Source organism: Pelodiscus sinensis, chromosome Z (genome assembly GCF_052426305.1).
Source record: "Pelodiscus sinensis isolate ZL-2025 chromosome Z, ASM5242630v1, whole genome shotgun sequence".
Lineage (NCBI taxonomy): Eukaryota > Metazoa > Chordata > Testudines > Trionychidae > Pelodiscus > Pelodiscus sinensis.
This window is the reverse complement of record NC_143085.1, coordinates 35,417,954-35,434,164: the sequence shown is the minus strand read 5'-3', so window position 1 is coordinate 35,434,164 and position 16,211 is coordinate 35,417,954. Positions and strand designations below refer to the sequence as shown.

General features: G+C 50.8%; 1 protein-coding gene across 4 annotated transcripts in view; it reads right to left on the bottom strand.

Moving 5' to 3' along the window:
- Nucleotides 1-6,421: 6,421 nt before the first annotated feature.
- Nucleotides 6,422-16,211, bottom strand: part of FAM222A (family with sequence similarity 222 member A) — a 113,532-nt gene continuing 103,742 nt past the window's right edge. For all 4 annotated transcript variants that reach the window (XM_075898840.2, XM_075898836.2, XM_075898839.2 and 1 more), the window contains one exon: nt 6,422-9,473. In XM_075898840.2, coding sequence (XP_075754955.2) covers nt 8,230-9,456 — 1,227 coding nt within the window. In that variant the 5' untranslated portion in view covers nt 9,457-9,473 and the 3' untranslated portion in view covers nt 6,422-8,229. The remainder of the gene's footprint in view (nt 9,474-16,211) is intronic.

The window sequence follows — 16,211 nt, the reverse complement described above, 5'->3', positions numbered from 1 at the left end:
TCTACATATTTTGTTAGACTACAAAGTGCTACCAGACCATTTGTTGTTTTTTTAGAATAATCCAGTTACTTGGACCACTCCCCAAAGAGCGAGCATGTGAGAGCAAGCACGCGGCACTAGCCTGGAGGGCTGTCAACACTTGACATGGCAGAAAGAGTCATCTTCTTAAAAGGCTCATGCAATTTTTAAATTTCATTTGCCTGACCTGAAACTGACCAGCTTCTTTACAACCTGCTGCGCTCACCAGCCGTCCCTGGATCTAATCTCCTGGGGTGTTTGGGTAGGGAGGGGGCCTCAGCTGGTTTCCGAGCGTGTGAATTCCAGTTAAATCGAACACAGACAGGTTTCCTTGAGACAAAGCAGCAAAGCAGAACAGTAGCCAGTGCTATATCACTCTCCACATGTTCTGAAGAGATCAATAGTGGATTGGAACAGTGAAACTCATTACTTTCAGCTGCTTTGCTCTGAGGAGTGGCTTACAGAGATGTATTGATCAGCGATGTGTATTTCATACATTGGTCACATTTACTGTTGGATCATATAAGCCTGAAAGACAAAAGCTGGATCTACTCTGAGACTGTAAACCCTGCCAACGTTGACAGACCTGTGCAACGTTATTCATGTGAGCTGTCCTGCTGATTCCTCTGATGGAGAATTGGGCAGGGCTGATCATACTTCGAGTGTCCTGAGCCTATTTGTCAGGGGCTAGGAATGGATCACAGGAGATGCATCACTTGGTGATTCCCTGTTCTCTTCATTCCCTCGTGGGCAGTGTTTCTCAACCAGCGGTACGAGTACCCTTAGGGGTAGTCAAGAGAAAGTCTGGGGGGTACGTCAACACAATTGAAATTTGGAGAAAACTGAATTTTTGTTTTAAGCTTTACAGCACTTTATTATTTTGGTACTTTTTACACCAAAAGATGTCATCGCCCGCCTGGCTACAATTAAGTTGTTTAAACAGATGTGTTGCACTGGTAGAAAAAAACTGTATGTCTCTGAAAACTGTAGGTACTGGGGGTACTTATAATTTTTGTTTTTAAAAAGGGGGTACTTTATTAAAAAAAAGGTTGAGAAACACTGCTCTGGGGTACCTGGCAGTGGCCACTGTGGGAAGACAAGACACTGTGCAGGAGGGACCATTGGTCTGACCCACTGTGGCTGTTCTTATGCACAGCTGATACAGGACCAGGACCAGGGCCAGGGAGATTAGAGATAGCCAGGGGGCTGAGGGCTGGAGCATGGCCGGCTTACGCAGCGGGGCCTTGCAAAGCTGCTCTGTGGCACAATGCCCCCAGGCACAGCGGGAGGAAAGCTCCCTGTCAGTCAAAATCAGCAGAGGGAAATGGACAGGAAGCAGGTCCCCTGGTGGCCCCCAGCAGTGCAGGAGAGAGGAATAAACGTGGCCTGCTGCCTCCACTCCTCTTGTGCATTAGCCACTGGCCAAGGGGCCTTCAGAACGGGTGGCCCCAGGACAGTGGCTGGCTGGCGTTGCAGCCAGGGACCCACAGGCATCGGGGGTGGGAGTGGGGGGATGGGGAGGGGCTACTTTAGACAGCCAGAAACCTCAGGAAGCAAGGGCCTCCTGGGACGCCAAGGCTGGATTTCCACTGACATCATCCTCAGGAGGTGTTGGCAGGGCTTGTGCGGTCAGCCTGTGCCAGGTGGCTACTGGCTGAGGTGGTTTGGAAATGGAGGGAAATGGAGCGGGACGGGGGTGCTTCCAAAGCAAATAGGAGGGATGTGTAGGCAGGCGGCTGTGTCTGACAGCAGGTTATGCCGTGAGCACAGCTCCGGTTGCCCAGGTGCTCTGTGCCGCAGGCCATCCTGCTCCTCCTTGAGTAAGGGGCAACCGAGGCTAGCAAGGGGCCGCAGGAGCAGCCTTCTTCGTTTCAGTGGGCCGCTAGGTTGTCGTAACCAAGATGGTCTCCTGGGATAGGCTAGTTTTGCTCACTGCGCTTGCACACCTAGAATTTGCAGAGGGTGCGGATGGAACCGTAGCAGCGCTGGGATTGGATGCAGAGGAAGCGCACGGCTCTCACAGTCAGTGTTGTGTGCAACCAGCCCGCACCTCACTACACATGCCCTTGTTTTCAGTGTGTGTAACTTTAGTGACACCGGTAAGAAAAAAAAATGCAGAAAAAAACCAGCAGAATCTGGTAAACCTGGGGATGGGCAACAGTAAACAATGTCTCAAAATGCATGCACAGAATCCCAGTAGAATCATGCAGCCCACAGGCCATAGTTCACCCACCACTGCCTCATTGCAAACAGCCCGGGAATGTGGGGGGAGCTTCCTAACCCCCCACTAGTGTAGTGTGTGCTCCAGGATGTGGTTGGTCAAAGGGCATTCCAGAGTGCTAGAACCAGGCTGAGAACTGCAATAGTCCATCCAGGATGGTTACTTGCTACTACAGTGAGGCAGGTCTAGTTTAAACTCCTTCTTGGCTTCTTGCTACTCCTCTCCTCCAGAGTTACACCTGGCTGCTTTCTAGGAATCTGTCGAGCCTGGGGGTTTATTATTAGTTGATTTTCAAGACAGCTTTCCACCAGCAGAGGGAATCAAACCCTGCGTCTCAAGGCCCCCTCCTCCTTGCCACATGCTCTAGGGAGAAACAAATGGAGGCAGTTTGGCAAAGCACAAACTAGGGCTCAGGCAAGGACCATTTTCCCCTAGATCAAGCAAATGCAGCACCAGGGTATGCGCAGGACTTGCCAGGAGTGTACTCACAGGGCTGGAAATTCTCTCATGCTCTGTGATGAAAACACAGTTCCCCCTCCCCAACTGCCCAGTAGCCTCAAATGCACAGCAGCCCAGCTTGCTAAGCCCTCTCTGCCCTGCCAAATCTCATTTGGTTAACAAAACAGCAGTAACAAGATGTGAAATATGGAACCAACCCTTTTTTCCCCAGGATTTCCTCTGTGTATTGTGCCGAATTACCAACAAATCCTTCCTAGGCCTCCGCACTGAATTTTTGCCCTTGAATAGGAGCGAGGCTCAATACATAAACATCCAAGCATTCGGCACAATCAGCATTTTTATTAGGCTATTTCTTTCCCATTATTGGGTGGCGGGAAGAACAAAGCTGCCTCTTTCTGCTGGGCTGAGCACCGTGGGGTGAGCAAGTGAAAACAAAATTCCTTTCAGATTTGTGATCAAATGCTATCCTCAAGTGAACACGCACAGCCTTGGAAGGCCGCCTCTCTGTTTGTTTAAGCATTAAAGCCTTTTTGCTAGGCCGTAGTCTCCGATAATGGAACGCCATATGTCGCAGTGTCTCAACAACTGAGGAAGACAAGGGGCTGAGTGAGAGAAGCCCGGAGTTGAAATCTATTTGGAATTTAATACTATTATCCTAATGCAAGAGGCTCATTGTTCGGGCCAGGAATCTGCTGCGGCTGCCAGAACTGAGGGTCACTGTGGGTGGAACAGAATAGCGGGGAGCGGATCAGTGAGCGGAGTTAGCAGAGACCCCCTGGATTTACAAATAGAGTGGAGCCTGCTTTGCTTTGACACAAAGCCCCTTACACTCCTCTGGAGTGTTTACCCACCACACCCCCTTGAAGAGGTGATAAAATGGGAAGACACAGGAAAACAGTAGAAAAGATGCAGGGCTGATTTCTCGGCGAGGGCAATTTTTATGCAGTGCACCTCAAACACCAGATTGTTCCGGGACGGGATGGGGGGGGGGGGAGCACGTGGCAAGCTGGGCACTATGCCTCTAGCTAGAAGGGCCTCACCAGCACCCAGTCCCCCCGCTCCCTCAGAGGCAGTTGAGGACTGCAGGGCGAGGGATTGCTCCAGCACCCTGCTGCCTGGGCACCTACACTCCGTAGTGGAGCCATGAATGGAACACCCAGGGAGACTTCCATTTCCAGCCAGCCCACACAGCTGTCTCCTCCACAGCCATTCCTCAATTAACCACACACCCAGAACCATGCAGGGACTGAAAATCTCATGGCTTGGGTTGAGCTCAGCCAAATCTACCCCCACCACATCAGCTCAAGCTGAAGGGGCCAAACAGCCCAGGCATTCAGCTGGGGAAGCCAAAGCCAGCGCTAGCCAAAACTTGCACACAGATATGAAAGTAAGCACAATGGTGTGCAGTTCCGGCAAGAGCTGGCTGAACTGTAGCAAAAGCCAGCAGGGAGCTATTTAAAGTGCTGGCAGGGACCCGGGTCGCAATAAGACAGGACTTGTAAGAAATGTTACTTTCGCTGCTGCTTACACATGAAATCCAAGCACTTTGCTTTTGATAGAGCATAGCCCCAGGTTATGCCCACTCCCCTCCCTCCTCCCTAACTTGCGCTGTGAAGCGCAGGCCCTCCCCTTCCACATGGCCCCCATTAAGCTGGGCTCAGAGCACACCCTGTTTCAACCTCTTGCTAAGGGCAAATGCTTGCTGAGAGCCAGATGTCTGGCAGCAAGTGCTGGTAAAAGCATTAGGTGGAATGTATGTACATGGGTGTGCGTGTGTAGCCTGGTTTTGTTTAATGGGCTGGTTTGGGTGAGACAGAGATGCTGGAGCCAGGGCTGGATTAATAGCTCTCGAGCATTAGAAGTTAATTTCTGATGCCCAAATGCCCTGAAAATTGGAACTGACATGGAAGAGACTGACTGGCCTCACACCCATGAAAGGACACAATGCAGTGCTCCTCTCTGTGGGCACAGCCCAGAAAGAGCTCAGAACCTCTCTTGTCCGGCACACTCTGGTCTGGCAACATCTGTAGTCCAGCATGATTTCAGTTAGCTGGACGGGTGTGGCCAAGTTTCCCACGGTCCCATAAAGTTTGTTTATAGCCACCAGTCGTGGCTCTCAGTGTTCTGTGCTGTTCTCTAGCTCTAATTTACTCCAACATGTCTTCCAACAGCCCAGTGAGCAGTGGCAGCGTTGGTAATGCTGCTAGACAATACTGACCTCCTATGGTGTGGCAAATTCTCTGGTTCAGCACCGGTTAGGTCCTGAGGGTGCTGGACTAGAGAGGTTCAACCTGCATGTTCAAAGGACAAGCAGCAGCAGAGACTATTCTGAGGCAGCTGAGTCCCCTCCTGATGCCTGGGCATCTTGGCAGGACCAAGGACAAACTCTTTTAACCCAGCTCTGTCCCATAGCTGAAAACCCAGCCACCAGCCCATTCCACTCCCCCAGCTACACCTGCAATCACTTGGTGGAGATGCAGGTGGCTAATAGCTGGCCATGGCATGGCACTATTTATCCTGGCACCCCCTTGCTCCTTCGCTTTTTCTTTGCCTTTTCTTCTCAAAGCTGCAGCTCCCTGAACCACCCTCCTGGCTCTGGACTTATGTCTGGGCTCCAAGGGGATTCCTAGGGCGAGTTGCCACAACTGATATAGTGACTCAGGTGGCACCATATCTAACTTGGCATCCTGCTAGGGGGTGGTGGATATGAGCAAGATACATTATGATCTGAAAATTCCAATAAAGCAAAGCGAGAGTGCTCATCCACTCTGTTTACTGCTGGGGGAGTGGGCAGTGGCAGCTGGGGCCTTATGCATTTCAGGGACACAGCCATGCCCAGAGGGAGGCATTGCCTCTGCTGGCCCAACAGGAGAAATGGCATGAATGGGGTATGATTTAAGGATGTGTGTCTGAAGACTTGTTTGCTCAGTGGCACTGACAAGGCTCCGGATGGAATATGAGAACGGACGCAGAAGCTGAGTTCCAGCCAGGCAGAGCCGGCCCAAGGTACAGGCCAACCGGGCTATTGCCCAGGGCGCCCCATTGTAGAGGGTGCTGCGCGGGGCTGCTGGGCCGGGCAGGAGCGGCACCATGCATGCTCCGTGTGCCCAGGGCGGGGCCGCGCACGCATTGCACTCCTGGGGGCGGCACCGCACTCCTGGGGTGTGGGGTGCACAAATGGCTTGGGCTGGCCTTGCAGCCAGGTGTTCTATCTTTGGAAAGATCCAGGGTTAGCATGACCTCCTTAGGCATGTGGAGCCAGTTAGGACACAGTAATCAGACCCAATGTAATTGTGCAGCCAAGGCTGCTGGGTCTGGTAAAAGGGTAGTTTCACATTACCTATGACCAATGTTCCCTCTAAACTGCGTGGCTGATTAATCACCTGTGAAGTTGTGCTACCACGCAGTTTAGTGGGAACACTGGTCACGACCCACCTTTGATGCTGGGAATTACCTGTTGCTACTGCACTAGAAGTGGCAGCACTTGGGTTGCAGACTGTGATCATGCACGCTCCCGGCCCTCCCCAAATCAGGAAATCACTTCTCTTACTTGCTGGGAGTGCTGAAGTCATGAGAGTGCAGTCTTCCTTTAGCTCAGTAGGATGGGGCCTCGGGAACCTTTGCCAATGCTCCCCACCATTCCTGTCCCCCATCCCTGCGCAAGGGCTGAAATGATCCAGGAGAGGTTGCGGCCAGCAAACAAAATCCAGAGCACACAGCCGATGACATCCTGGTTTTACTTTGGGAAAACAACATTCAGAGACACAGCTTGTGGGTTTTGTTTTTGTTTTTTTTTTCCGTTTTCTCTCATTTTTAAAACAATATAGTGCAGACAGCACTTCTCACAGTAGAATATAATGGTCAATTTTAGTATAAAAAACATTCTCAGAGATTTGTAAATGCACTTAGTGCTTGAACAGGCCTTTAAGGGTACAGTACCTCTTTTCCGAGCACAATCACGTTGGGTTTTGTTGGGTTTTTTTTCCTTTCAACATCAAAAAACTTTGTATTTTTCGGTAATGTAGAACCGCTTTTTTTTTTAAATGAATAGATCTATTAAACACATAATTACATATACTGAATAACAGACCATAATGAACATTTCTGAACGGTTTAAAAAAAGAAAATGAAGTATGCAAATTACAACCTGGTACAATGGCTAGATGCATTAAATGTGATTCTACTTCTCTTCACCTGCAAGTTGCCTCTACAACAGAACAAAGGTATAATTGACAGTAAAAAAAAAATCTTGGAAATCTTAGAATTCAGAATATTCCTGTGATGGGACCTAAGTAGATGGTGGGATGGGGGTGGGGGTGACAGACCACTCCTCCGAGCAGGCTTTCCAGAGCCTGCAGACACCATAATGGCTCCTCATTCATCTCCTGGTAATAAATTCCTTGCCGGGTGCTCAGCTAGATTTACATTTGTGCACAGCTGGATCAGCAAATGATCAGCTGGTTTGAGCGTGATGGAGGGAGATCACAAGCCCTTTAATTTGGAAGTGGGGGTGGGGTGGGTGCAGGAGGCCTGTTAAGTGGGTGTGGATTCTTTTACAAAACAGAGCAGGGGCCCTGTCATTTTGCTTCTGCCCTCTCAGACTCTCTGCCATGGGGGCAGGGGAAACACCTGGAAAACTGCAATGAGAAGGGTAAAATACACTTAACTTTGTGCCCTTTTTGCTCACACAGGTCCCTGGCTCCTTAGCTTAATGTTGCTCTCCCCCCCAGCCTGAGGATAGTTGAGCAATGAAACCTTTTCATGGAGAAAGCATCAAAACCGTGTGATGTAATGAAAGTAACACACTAGGCCCAAGCAATGGGGGCAGGCAGGGGAGGGAGTGAAGGAAGGGAGACTGTAGCAGCCAACACATAAATGTACAGTATATTTAACTAAAAAAAAAAAAATCTGTTCAAGTTTTCAAGTGTTTTTCTCTTCCTTAAATAGCCTCCAGACTGTCCCCAATTATTAGCTTTACTCAAAGCAGTGCAAGTTATGGACTTCAGCTAGAAATTAGGCATTAGCTCTTTCTGGTCATGACCAAGCTGAAATGGCATGGAATTGTCGGGGGGCGGGGGAATCTTCATTTACTTAAACCTCTCCTCAGGACTGAGCGCAGGATAGAATTTGGGGGGGGGTCTCCCACATGCAGATCTGCCTGGCACGCACACACACACGCGCACACACACACACACACACACACACACACACGCACAGCGAAACCTTCTCTCCCTGGATAGCAGCAACTTGTAGCAATTCCCTGTTCACATTCGTGGAAATGAAACGACCGCTTCAGAGCTCGAGAAACAAGCATCCCTTCGGCCGCGGCTTCCAGGTGTATCCAGTTCAAGGGCCTCAATTCATTCCAGAGTCTTTGGGGGCCCCCAGCCCTTTTGTGAACCACCCCGTCCCCCCCACCCCTGCCCAGCCCTCGCTTCATTTCGCCACAGACCCTGGCGGTGCCGGAGAGGAGAATGGATGCCAGCTAAGTTCCCACCATGGCCTTTTGTTTGGAAAGCAGCATCAGGCTCTTATCTGTAGACGGGCAGGCGGATGTGGGCGTGTTGATGGTCCAAGAGTCTTGGCACAGACACAGTCTCATAGCCCTTGCCCAACATCTGCTCTTTGATGCATGGCGGATGGATGTCGTTGATGAGATACTCCAGCGACTGGAGGCTGCTGCTCAGGATGGAGGTATTGCAGAGCGTTTTGCTGGACAGTCCATCAGGGGGGGCCACACCGAGCTCACGGTGCCCGTTGGCGACCTCCTGGGGGTTGTAACAGTCGCTGTTGGGGGTGACCAAGATGCTGTTCCAAGGCGGGGCAAAGTACTGGCCCACCGAGAAGTTGCCGTGCATGCCCACACCGTTCAAAGGGGAGGAGCTCACCTTCTCCACCGCCCCCGTCAGGGTGTAGGGGCGCGAGACTCCCGCACATGTCTCTGGGGACTTGCTGACGGCCCCCCCCCCGCCACTGCCCCCGCTGTACATTCGCAGCTGCTGCTGTTTCTGCTGCCAGAGAAGGTAGTCCATGCTGTCCGGGTAGATGCCAGCCTTGGGAGCGACGGGCATGGCCAGGTTGGTGCTAAGGGTGAGCTCGGCCCCTTTGCGGCAGTCGGGCAGGATGGCACCGGCATAGGCCACAGCAGCGCCTGCCGTTGCCATGGTAGCAAAGCCACTGGCCACGCCGTGCTTGGCTGGGCTGGGGTTGGTCACCACCACCCCTTGGCAGGCCTGCTGGGCGCCCTGGGCCTGGCACTGCTGATTGATCTGGTAAATGATGCTCTGGATGGAGGGCAGGTTGGACTGCGGCAGGCTCAGGTTCCGGCCCGCGAGCGGGATCACGGATGTAGCCACCGTCACATTTGGGGGCACTGGAGCCTCGAGCTGCTTCTGAGAACTGTGGTAATTCAACTGCCCGGCGCACGAAGGGCCTGGAGCTAAAGTGCTTGACACTGGGTAGGGGGCGACAGCCACCTGCGCTGGGGACATCTTAGTCCGCTTGCCCTCAGAGTTCTTCATGATGCTTTTGCTGGAGGCCTTCACGATGGCCAGGAGGCCCTGGTAGCTGCTGGCATGCCCGGGGTAGGGGCTGTAGCGCTGCCCGGTCGTGTCGTACCCATTGACCGTGCGGTTAAGGTGCTTGTGCTGGGGGACCCTGATGTTGGTGGGAAAGATCTTGATCGTTAGGGGGCTGTTGGCGACTTTCTGTGCATAGGCGTCCAGTTCGGCGGGGCTGGGGTAGCGTGGCGAATGCATGGAGGTCACCGTTTCACCTAGGAGACACAAACCAGGCAGGGCATTAGACCTAGCAAGGAACACCACCAGCATGCACGTGACGAGAGGCACTGGCAGCAGGGGATGGCACAATTTTTGTTTAGAAAATGGTTTGGGACACATGGCAAATGGGAGCTAGAGAGCACGCAGAAATAAACAGAATCATATATATAGTAGCCCAGTGTTTGAGAATCTGTAATGCTGAAATGCTGGCTGTTCCCTCTGGGCGGCCCAATCTGCATGGGGAGTGCAGGGCCCAAACGGCCGCTTGCTCCCCACGGCAGCCCGGCTGAGTGGCGCAGAAGTCAGCCGAATGCCACTGTGGGAGGCAAAGGGGGGCGGGGCGGTGGCAGCGGCTCCAGGCCCCACCCCCTGGCCGTGAACATCATCGCCCCAATTTCTCCACATCTTTCCTGAAATGTAGTGCCCAGAACTGGACACAATACTCCAACTGAGGCCTAACCAGCGCAGAGTAGAGCGGAAGAATGACTTCTCGTGTCTTGCTCACAACACACCTGTTCATGTATCCCAGAATCATGTTTGCTTTTTCTGCAACAGCGTCACACTGCTGACTCATATTTAACTTGTCATCCACTATGACCCCTAAATCCTTCATCTCAGCATCTTGCTGTTAAATCGCCTGACACATATGAGGCTCATTCTGCCATTGGTATCCCTGGGAAAACACCATGCCAGCCTCCTGCAGGCATTACAACGCAGCCTGCTCCAACAGCAAGCTCCCCTCCTCCCCACAGCCTGCAAGTGCTAGCTTCTGGCACTGGGCTGGACCCTCCGGCCCTGCAACTACTGAATGTTACATCAACAAGAGTGGGCACCTATCCTGTTTACCAAGATCTCAGTGCATGGGCAAGTGGCACGTCACCCAGCCCAGTCCCCCCAGAGAACGTTTGAGAAATACATCACTGTTGTTCATTTTCAGAACAGGGCCTTTTGAATGAAAGCTGGAGGTGCTTCCAGAATGGGCCCAACCTCACATGAGGGCAGAACCTCAACTTTTCTTCAGGATGTCTGAGTCTGAGCACGGTGCTGCTGGTGGGGGATTCCTCATTTTACATTGGTAAGACTCGTGGGGGCAGAATCATTCCCAGTGCACTTGAACTGTCCAAGCTGCAAGAGGAAGCAGCAAGTAGAGGCCTCCTTGGAGAGAGCCCTCCCCTCTCCATACATACACACACGCCTGCTACATGTGTGCACACAGCCTGTGCCATGTGTGTACACACACCATCACATGCGTACACGCCTGCTGCATGTGTTCACATGGCCCCTGCGCAATGTGAGTTCACACTAAGGATGTTAAAGACTAGTCCACTAGTTGATCCCGCCCCCCGTTGTTCCCTCTATGAGGGGGGAAGGGTACATCAAAGCAGCAGCTGCCGCACAGCAGAGCCAGGAATCAGCTGTGTGGCCGCTGCAGCTCTGAAACCCAAGGTGCTGTTTCAAAGGGGCAGTGGCTGCACAGCTGATCTGCGGCTCAGCTGTGCGGCGCTGCCTCTTTAAAACACCAAAGTGCCATGGAGCCTGGGGTCAGCTGGGGACTCCCCAGTTGACCCGGGACTCTGTGTGGCATGCAGCACAGCATGGAGCCCGGGGTCAGCGAGGGACTCAAAGTCCCCCGCTGACCACTGGCTCTATGGCTTTGAAAAGGCAGGGGCTCTTGTACATGTCAAAGGAGGAATGCGGAAGTGCCTATCGACTAGTCAAGTAGTTGATGGCATTTCCATCGATTACTCGACTAGGCAATTAACTGAAATTTAACCTCTTTAGCACACACACTCTCCATCACGTGCACACACCCTGCCACATAGAAGTGCAGATGCCCCCCCTCCCACAAACACCCTGCACTGTGCTTGCTCATACTTCTGCCACATGACATGTACACAGACAACCCTTCCTCCTGGCAACATGTGTGCACACACACAGCATTTGGATTCCTGAGGAAATAGAAGTGGCCTGTGGGGATGTAACTGGGGAACATGGGGCTGGTCAAGTGAGGCAGTAAACAATGGTGTATTGGGAGAATGTGCCTCAGTTGCATCTGGCATGTAGATCCCAGCATGTCAGGTGCAGCAGAACTGCCCAGAAAAGGCAGATAAACAAGGTTCCACTGCACGGGGAGGGAATGCAGCTGTTTCTATCCCTGCATGATAATTGCAGATATTCATGCTAGTGCCTCTTCCTCCTCTCCTCCAGCAGCCCCTCGCTGCACTTGGCTACTTTGGTATTTTTCAGTTATTCAGGAATGCGCTGCCTGCTGCCCATTCCTCTTGCCTAGCTCCTCTTCCTGCCAGATCATTTCACTGCCAATCTCCTCTTCTTGCACAATTTGAGGCTCTTCACTTGAAAATTCTTCTGAAAAAAAAATATATATATATTGGGGCGGGAGAGAGGGGAGGAATCCTGGCGCAAAACCTACCCCCAGCAGCAGGTTTCAGGGAGTTTCTTGCCAGCAATCCCCATCAAGTGCTCTGTACCTGAGCTTGGCAGAAATCAGGTCACAGTGCAAACCTGCCTGCCTCCTTTCTCTTATAAAGTCACTTATAAGTGGCCTAAAATAAACTCAGTGTGGAGAATGGAAATGTCACTTTACCCAATGGGGGTATCTTTCTCTGAGATTGGATTTAAACTACATTATACAAGCAATTTCATGGGTGCTTTGCGCTGCTACGAGAACCTCACCAAAAATGGAAACGCATTCCATTTACTAGCTATAAATCAGCAGTTCCTATAATGAGCACAAAAATGTCACTTTTATGCAATTTTACAGATGAACAAAACTGGTGAAATTAACTGTGGTAACCTACTAGAGTCAGCAAAAGCCAGTGCAGGAGAAAAAAAAATTATATATGTATATATTTTTGTTCCTCTCAAACTCTTTCCCAAGCAAGTTCCTGCCATTCTGGTGTGAAAACTCATTTGTCGTACCCATTATACTTTCATTTGGAGTTTATCTTGAGTATCCAATGAGCCACCAACTGTGAAAATGATTAAATCTACAAAATCTATCTAATAGATGGAATAAATTAGGTGCTTAGACTCTCTACACACACAAGGCGGCAGAAAGCAATGGCTGCTACTGAGTCATTCACAAACTAAACCCTTTCAGACTTCGATAGCTGCCCGTGAGACTCAAGGGTCCCCCCCACCAGCTCTGACTTCTGGGCGAGTTACAAACAGCACTCTGCAGCCTCCGGGCTAACTTTTTCATCATCATATTGTGAAAGGGAAGTTTCCTCTCAGGTATTGGGCAAAGAGAGGTGAGAAATATACGGCCCAGGAGCCAATACCTGACTCCAGTCTGGATCCAGCTTGCTCTAGTCTCCAGGGTACACGCTGAGGCATGCCAGATCTCTACTCCGCTTCCTTGTGGACAGCTGGGCACAGGGCTTTTTGCCACCCCTAGGCACCAGTTTGAAGCTGGTAATGACTGAATGAGACCCCAACTCACTTGCAGGTAGTGACTGGGAGGGAGTCTCAGACCTACCCCTAGATGGGTGATTTTCACACTTTTTGGCCCATGGCCTGCCCTGCTCAGTGCAGACCTTTTCACAGACCTCCAGCCACCCATGATGATAAAATGGGGGCAGAGGAGGAAAGGGGGTGTGGGATCTTGCCAGGAGGCTGGGTGCAGGTGCAGAATGGGGGTATGGGGCCTCAGTGGGAGGACTGTATGAGGGGGATGGCGTGCAAGGTCTGGACATGAGGAGGATGAGGGGTGCAGTACCAGTATTCTGGAGACCCAGGGGCCATGTTCTCACCCCAGAGGCACTAGCTTGCACCAAACCTAAATCTGGCCCTCAGCCTCACTGCTGTTCCCATGAGACACCAATAGGAGCATAATACATTGCTGAGTAGGACCACACTATTCTGGCTGCCTGGAAGGTGCAGGGAGAATCGGGTAGGGCACCCCGAAAGCACAGCAGCCATTTACCAGTCTCTCACCATTTCAAAGTCAGAAAGTTTCCCTGGAAGTTGCCAGAAGAACCAAGTCAGTACGATCATCAGCTGAGCTGTGGTGTTGCCAGGATTCATGGTGGGGAGCAGAGACCCAGCCAGAGAAGTGGGCAAAATTGGAAAACACCAGAGTAAAACTCTGAGTTGCCAAGATCTCCCCTTGATCTCTCTGCTCCAGGCAAAAGGTGATGCAAACCTCCAAGGGACTGCACACGTAAGCCTCACCAGCAGCCTGACAGGCCCCACAGCCCCTTCGGCCCAGGAATTAATCAGGAGATGTAGTACAGGCAAGAGGTCTCTTATTTTGGCATTTCCAGGTGGCTACAGGTGTTGGGGAAGGGTCTGACACATCCCAGGTGCCCAAGGACTTCCCACTTGTTGCTGTCCTGGGGGAATAATAGCAATGAGAGACTGAGTTCAAAGCCCAGATGAGGGTGCACTGATGTCCCATCTAGTCACCTCAGTGTTTCACCATGTTCGGACCAGGCTCTGGGATTATCTCCTATGGGAGCCAAGCTAGACACTGGGTTAGTGTGTGTGTGTGGGGGGGGGGGGGGGCGGGGGGAGAGCAGCCACAGAGCTAGCCCCTCAGAAACCCTGGTGTCAAATTCAAAGTGGATCCTCCTGAAAGCCTCAAAACACAAACCCGCCTTCCGTACCCCCAATTCTCAGTTTCTCTTCAGAACCAGCAATGCCAAAATGTCTCAGGAAACATGGTTCCAGTGAGATTTCCAACACACTTTTGCAGATGCAAGTGTTGGAGAGACAGAGTCTATGGCCAGGGCTTGGTCAGTCATCACTGCTCTCATGCCACTAACAGCCTGGCCAAGAATAAATTCAGAAATGCCAAAATAGGGCCTTGCTTTTCATTTACAATGCACATCAGATCTGCATTTCTTCCCGGCCAGCAGGCAGAGCAGCAGGCCAGGTCATTGGCTCCTGGGCAAAGTTTTCCATTAAGTGCCACAAGTAATTGTACACACAACAGAGCAAAGGACTGTTGCAATATTCTAAAAAACCGAAGCTGCACAGTTTTGTGGAAGTGGAAAAGCAACCCCACATAATGGAGACATTAGCTGCAAATCCTCTTCCCTGAACATGAGGAGAAACCCTTGTTTTTAAAGCCATGAGGAAGCATGGGTGTGTCCTTTTTTGAATGAGCACCCCAGCCCCTAATAAAGGCGGTAGAAAATAAGTTCCCTGTGCAGTACTCTAATGTCTCCCCAATACGATCCAAATAACAGGAGATAGTTGAGACACTGGGGTTCTGGCTATATGGGGCAGGCAGAGTGGAGTATGCAGTGGGCTTGAAATGCAATTGCACGCCCTCAATTCCGGCAGAAGTAACAACATGGAAAAGACATTATAGCACCATTTCACACATACTTTATGAAGATGGGGAAATTGTTCCACATGACTAGGAAGCGTCCTTGTAAGAATATAAGAATGGCCAGACTGGGTCAGACCAAAGGTCCATCTAGCCCAGTATCCTGTCTACCGACAGTGGCCAATACCAGGTGCTCCAGAGGGAGTGAACAGAACAGGGAATCATTACATGATCCCTCTCCTGTCACCCATTTCCAGCTGCTGACAAACAGAGGCCCAGGGACACCATTCCTACGCATCCTGGCTAATAGCGATTGATGGACCTATCCTCCATGAATTTATCTAGCTTTCTTTTGCACCCTGTGAAAGTCCTGGCCTTTACTACATCCTCTGGCAAGGAGTTCCACAGGTTTACTGTGCACTGTGTGAAGAAAAGCTTCCTTTGGTTTGTTTTAAACCTGCTACCTATTAATTTCATTTGGTGATCCCTAGTTCTTATGATATGGGAACAAGTAAATAACTTTTCCTTATTTACTTTTTCCACACCTGTCATGATTTTATAGATCTCTCTCGTATCCCCCCCAGTCTTCTCTTTTCTAAGCTGAAAAGTCCCAGTCTGATTAATCTCTCCTCGTATGGCACCTGCTCCAAACTCCTAATCAATTTTAGTTGCCCTTTTCTGAGCTTTTTCCAATGCTAAGATTTTTTTTTCAGAGGAAGCGACCACATCTGCATGCAGTACAAGATGTGGGCAAACCATGGATTTATACAGAAGCAGTAAGATATTCTCTGTCTTCTTCCCTTTTTCTCTTTCTTAATGATTCCTAACATTGTTTGCTTTTTTGACTGCTGCTGCACATTGAATGGCCTGTTTTCAGAGATCTGTCCACAATGACTTCAAGATCTCTCTCTGAAGGGATAACAGCTAAATTAGTCCCCATCATTTTGTACGTATAGCAGGGATTATGTTTTCCAATGTGCATTACTTTGCATTTATCAATATTCGCCCTTGCTGCTGTTGCATGGCTGAAGGACCCTTGGGGGTGTATCGGGTGAAGAATTAGGAAAGGTGTCCAAGTGCTCAGCTTGTGCTACCATCTCTGTGGTGCTACCACAATTGGACCCAGGGAGCTATTAATGTCATACACAGATTGCTTCCTGGGGAAAGGTCAGTGGCTGAACTCGGGTGTCAAGGCTTTGAAAGCTAGATTCCCGCCGCAGGTTCTAGGATAGATACATCCCGTTTGTTCCCAAAGGCTGCCTGCTGCTGCCCGGCCTGCTTACTGCAAACATGCTGCCTCCCAAAATAAAGCAGATGATTTATCGTGGTAATACCAACCTATTCAGGGTCCACAGAGGAGACTCCCAGCCCCGCGTGGGTAGGCTGTTAAGATGGACGTGGGAGACTCCTCTCTTTGTGCAGGAGTCCAGGAGCAATG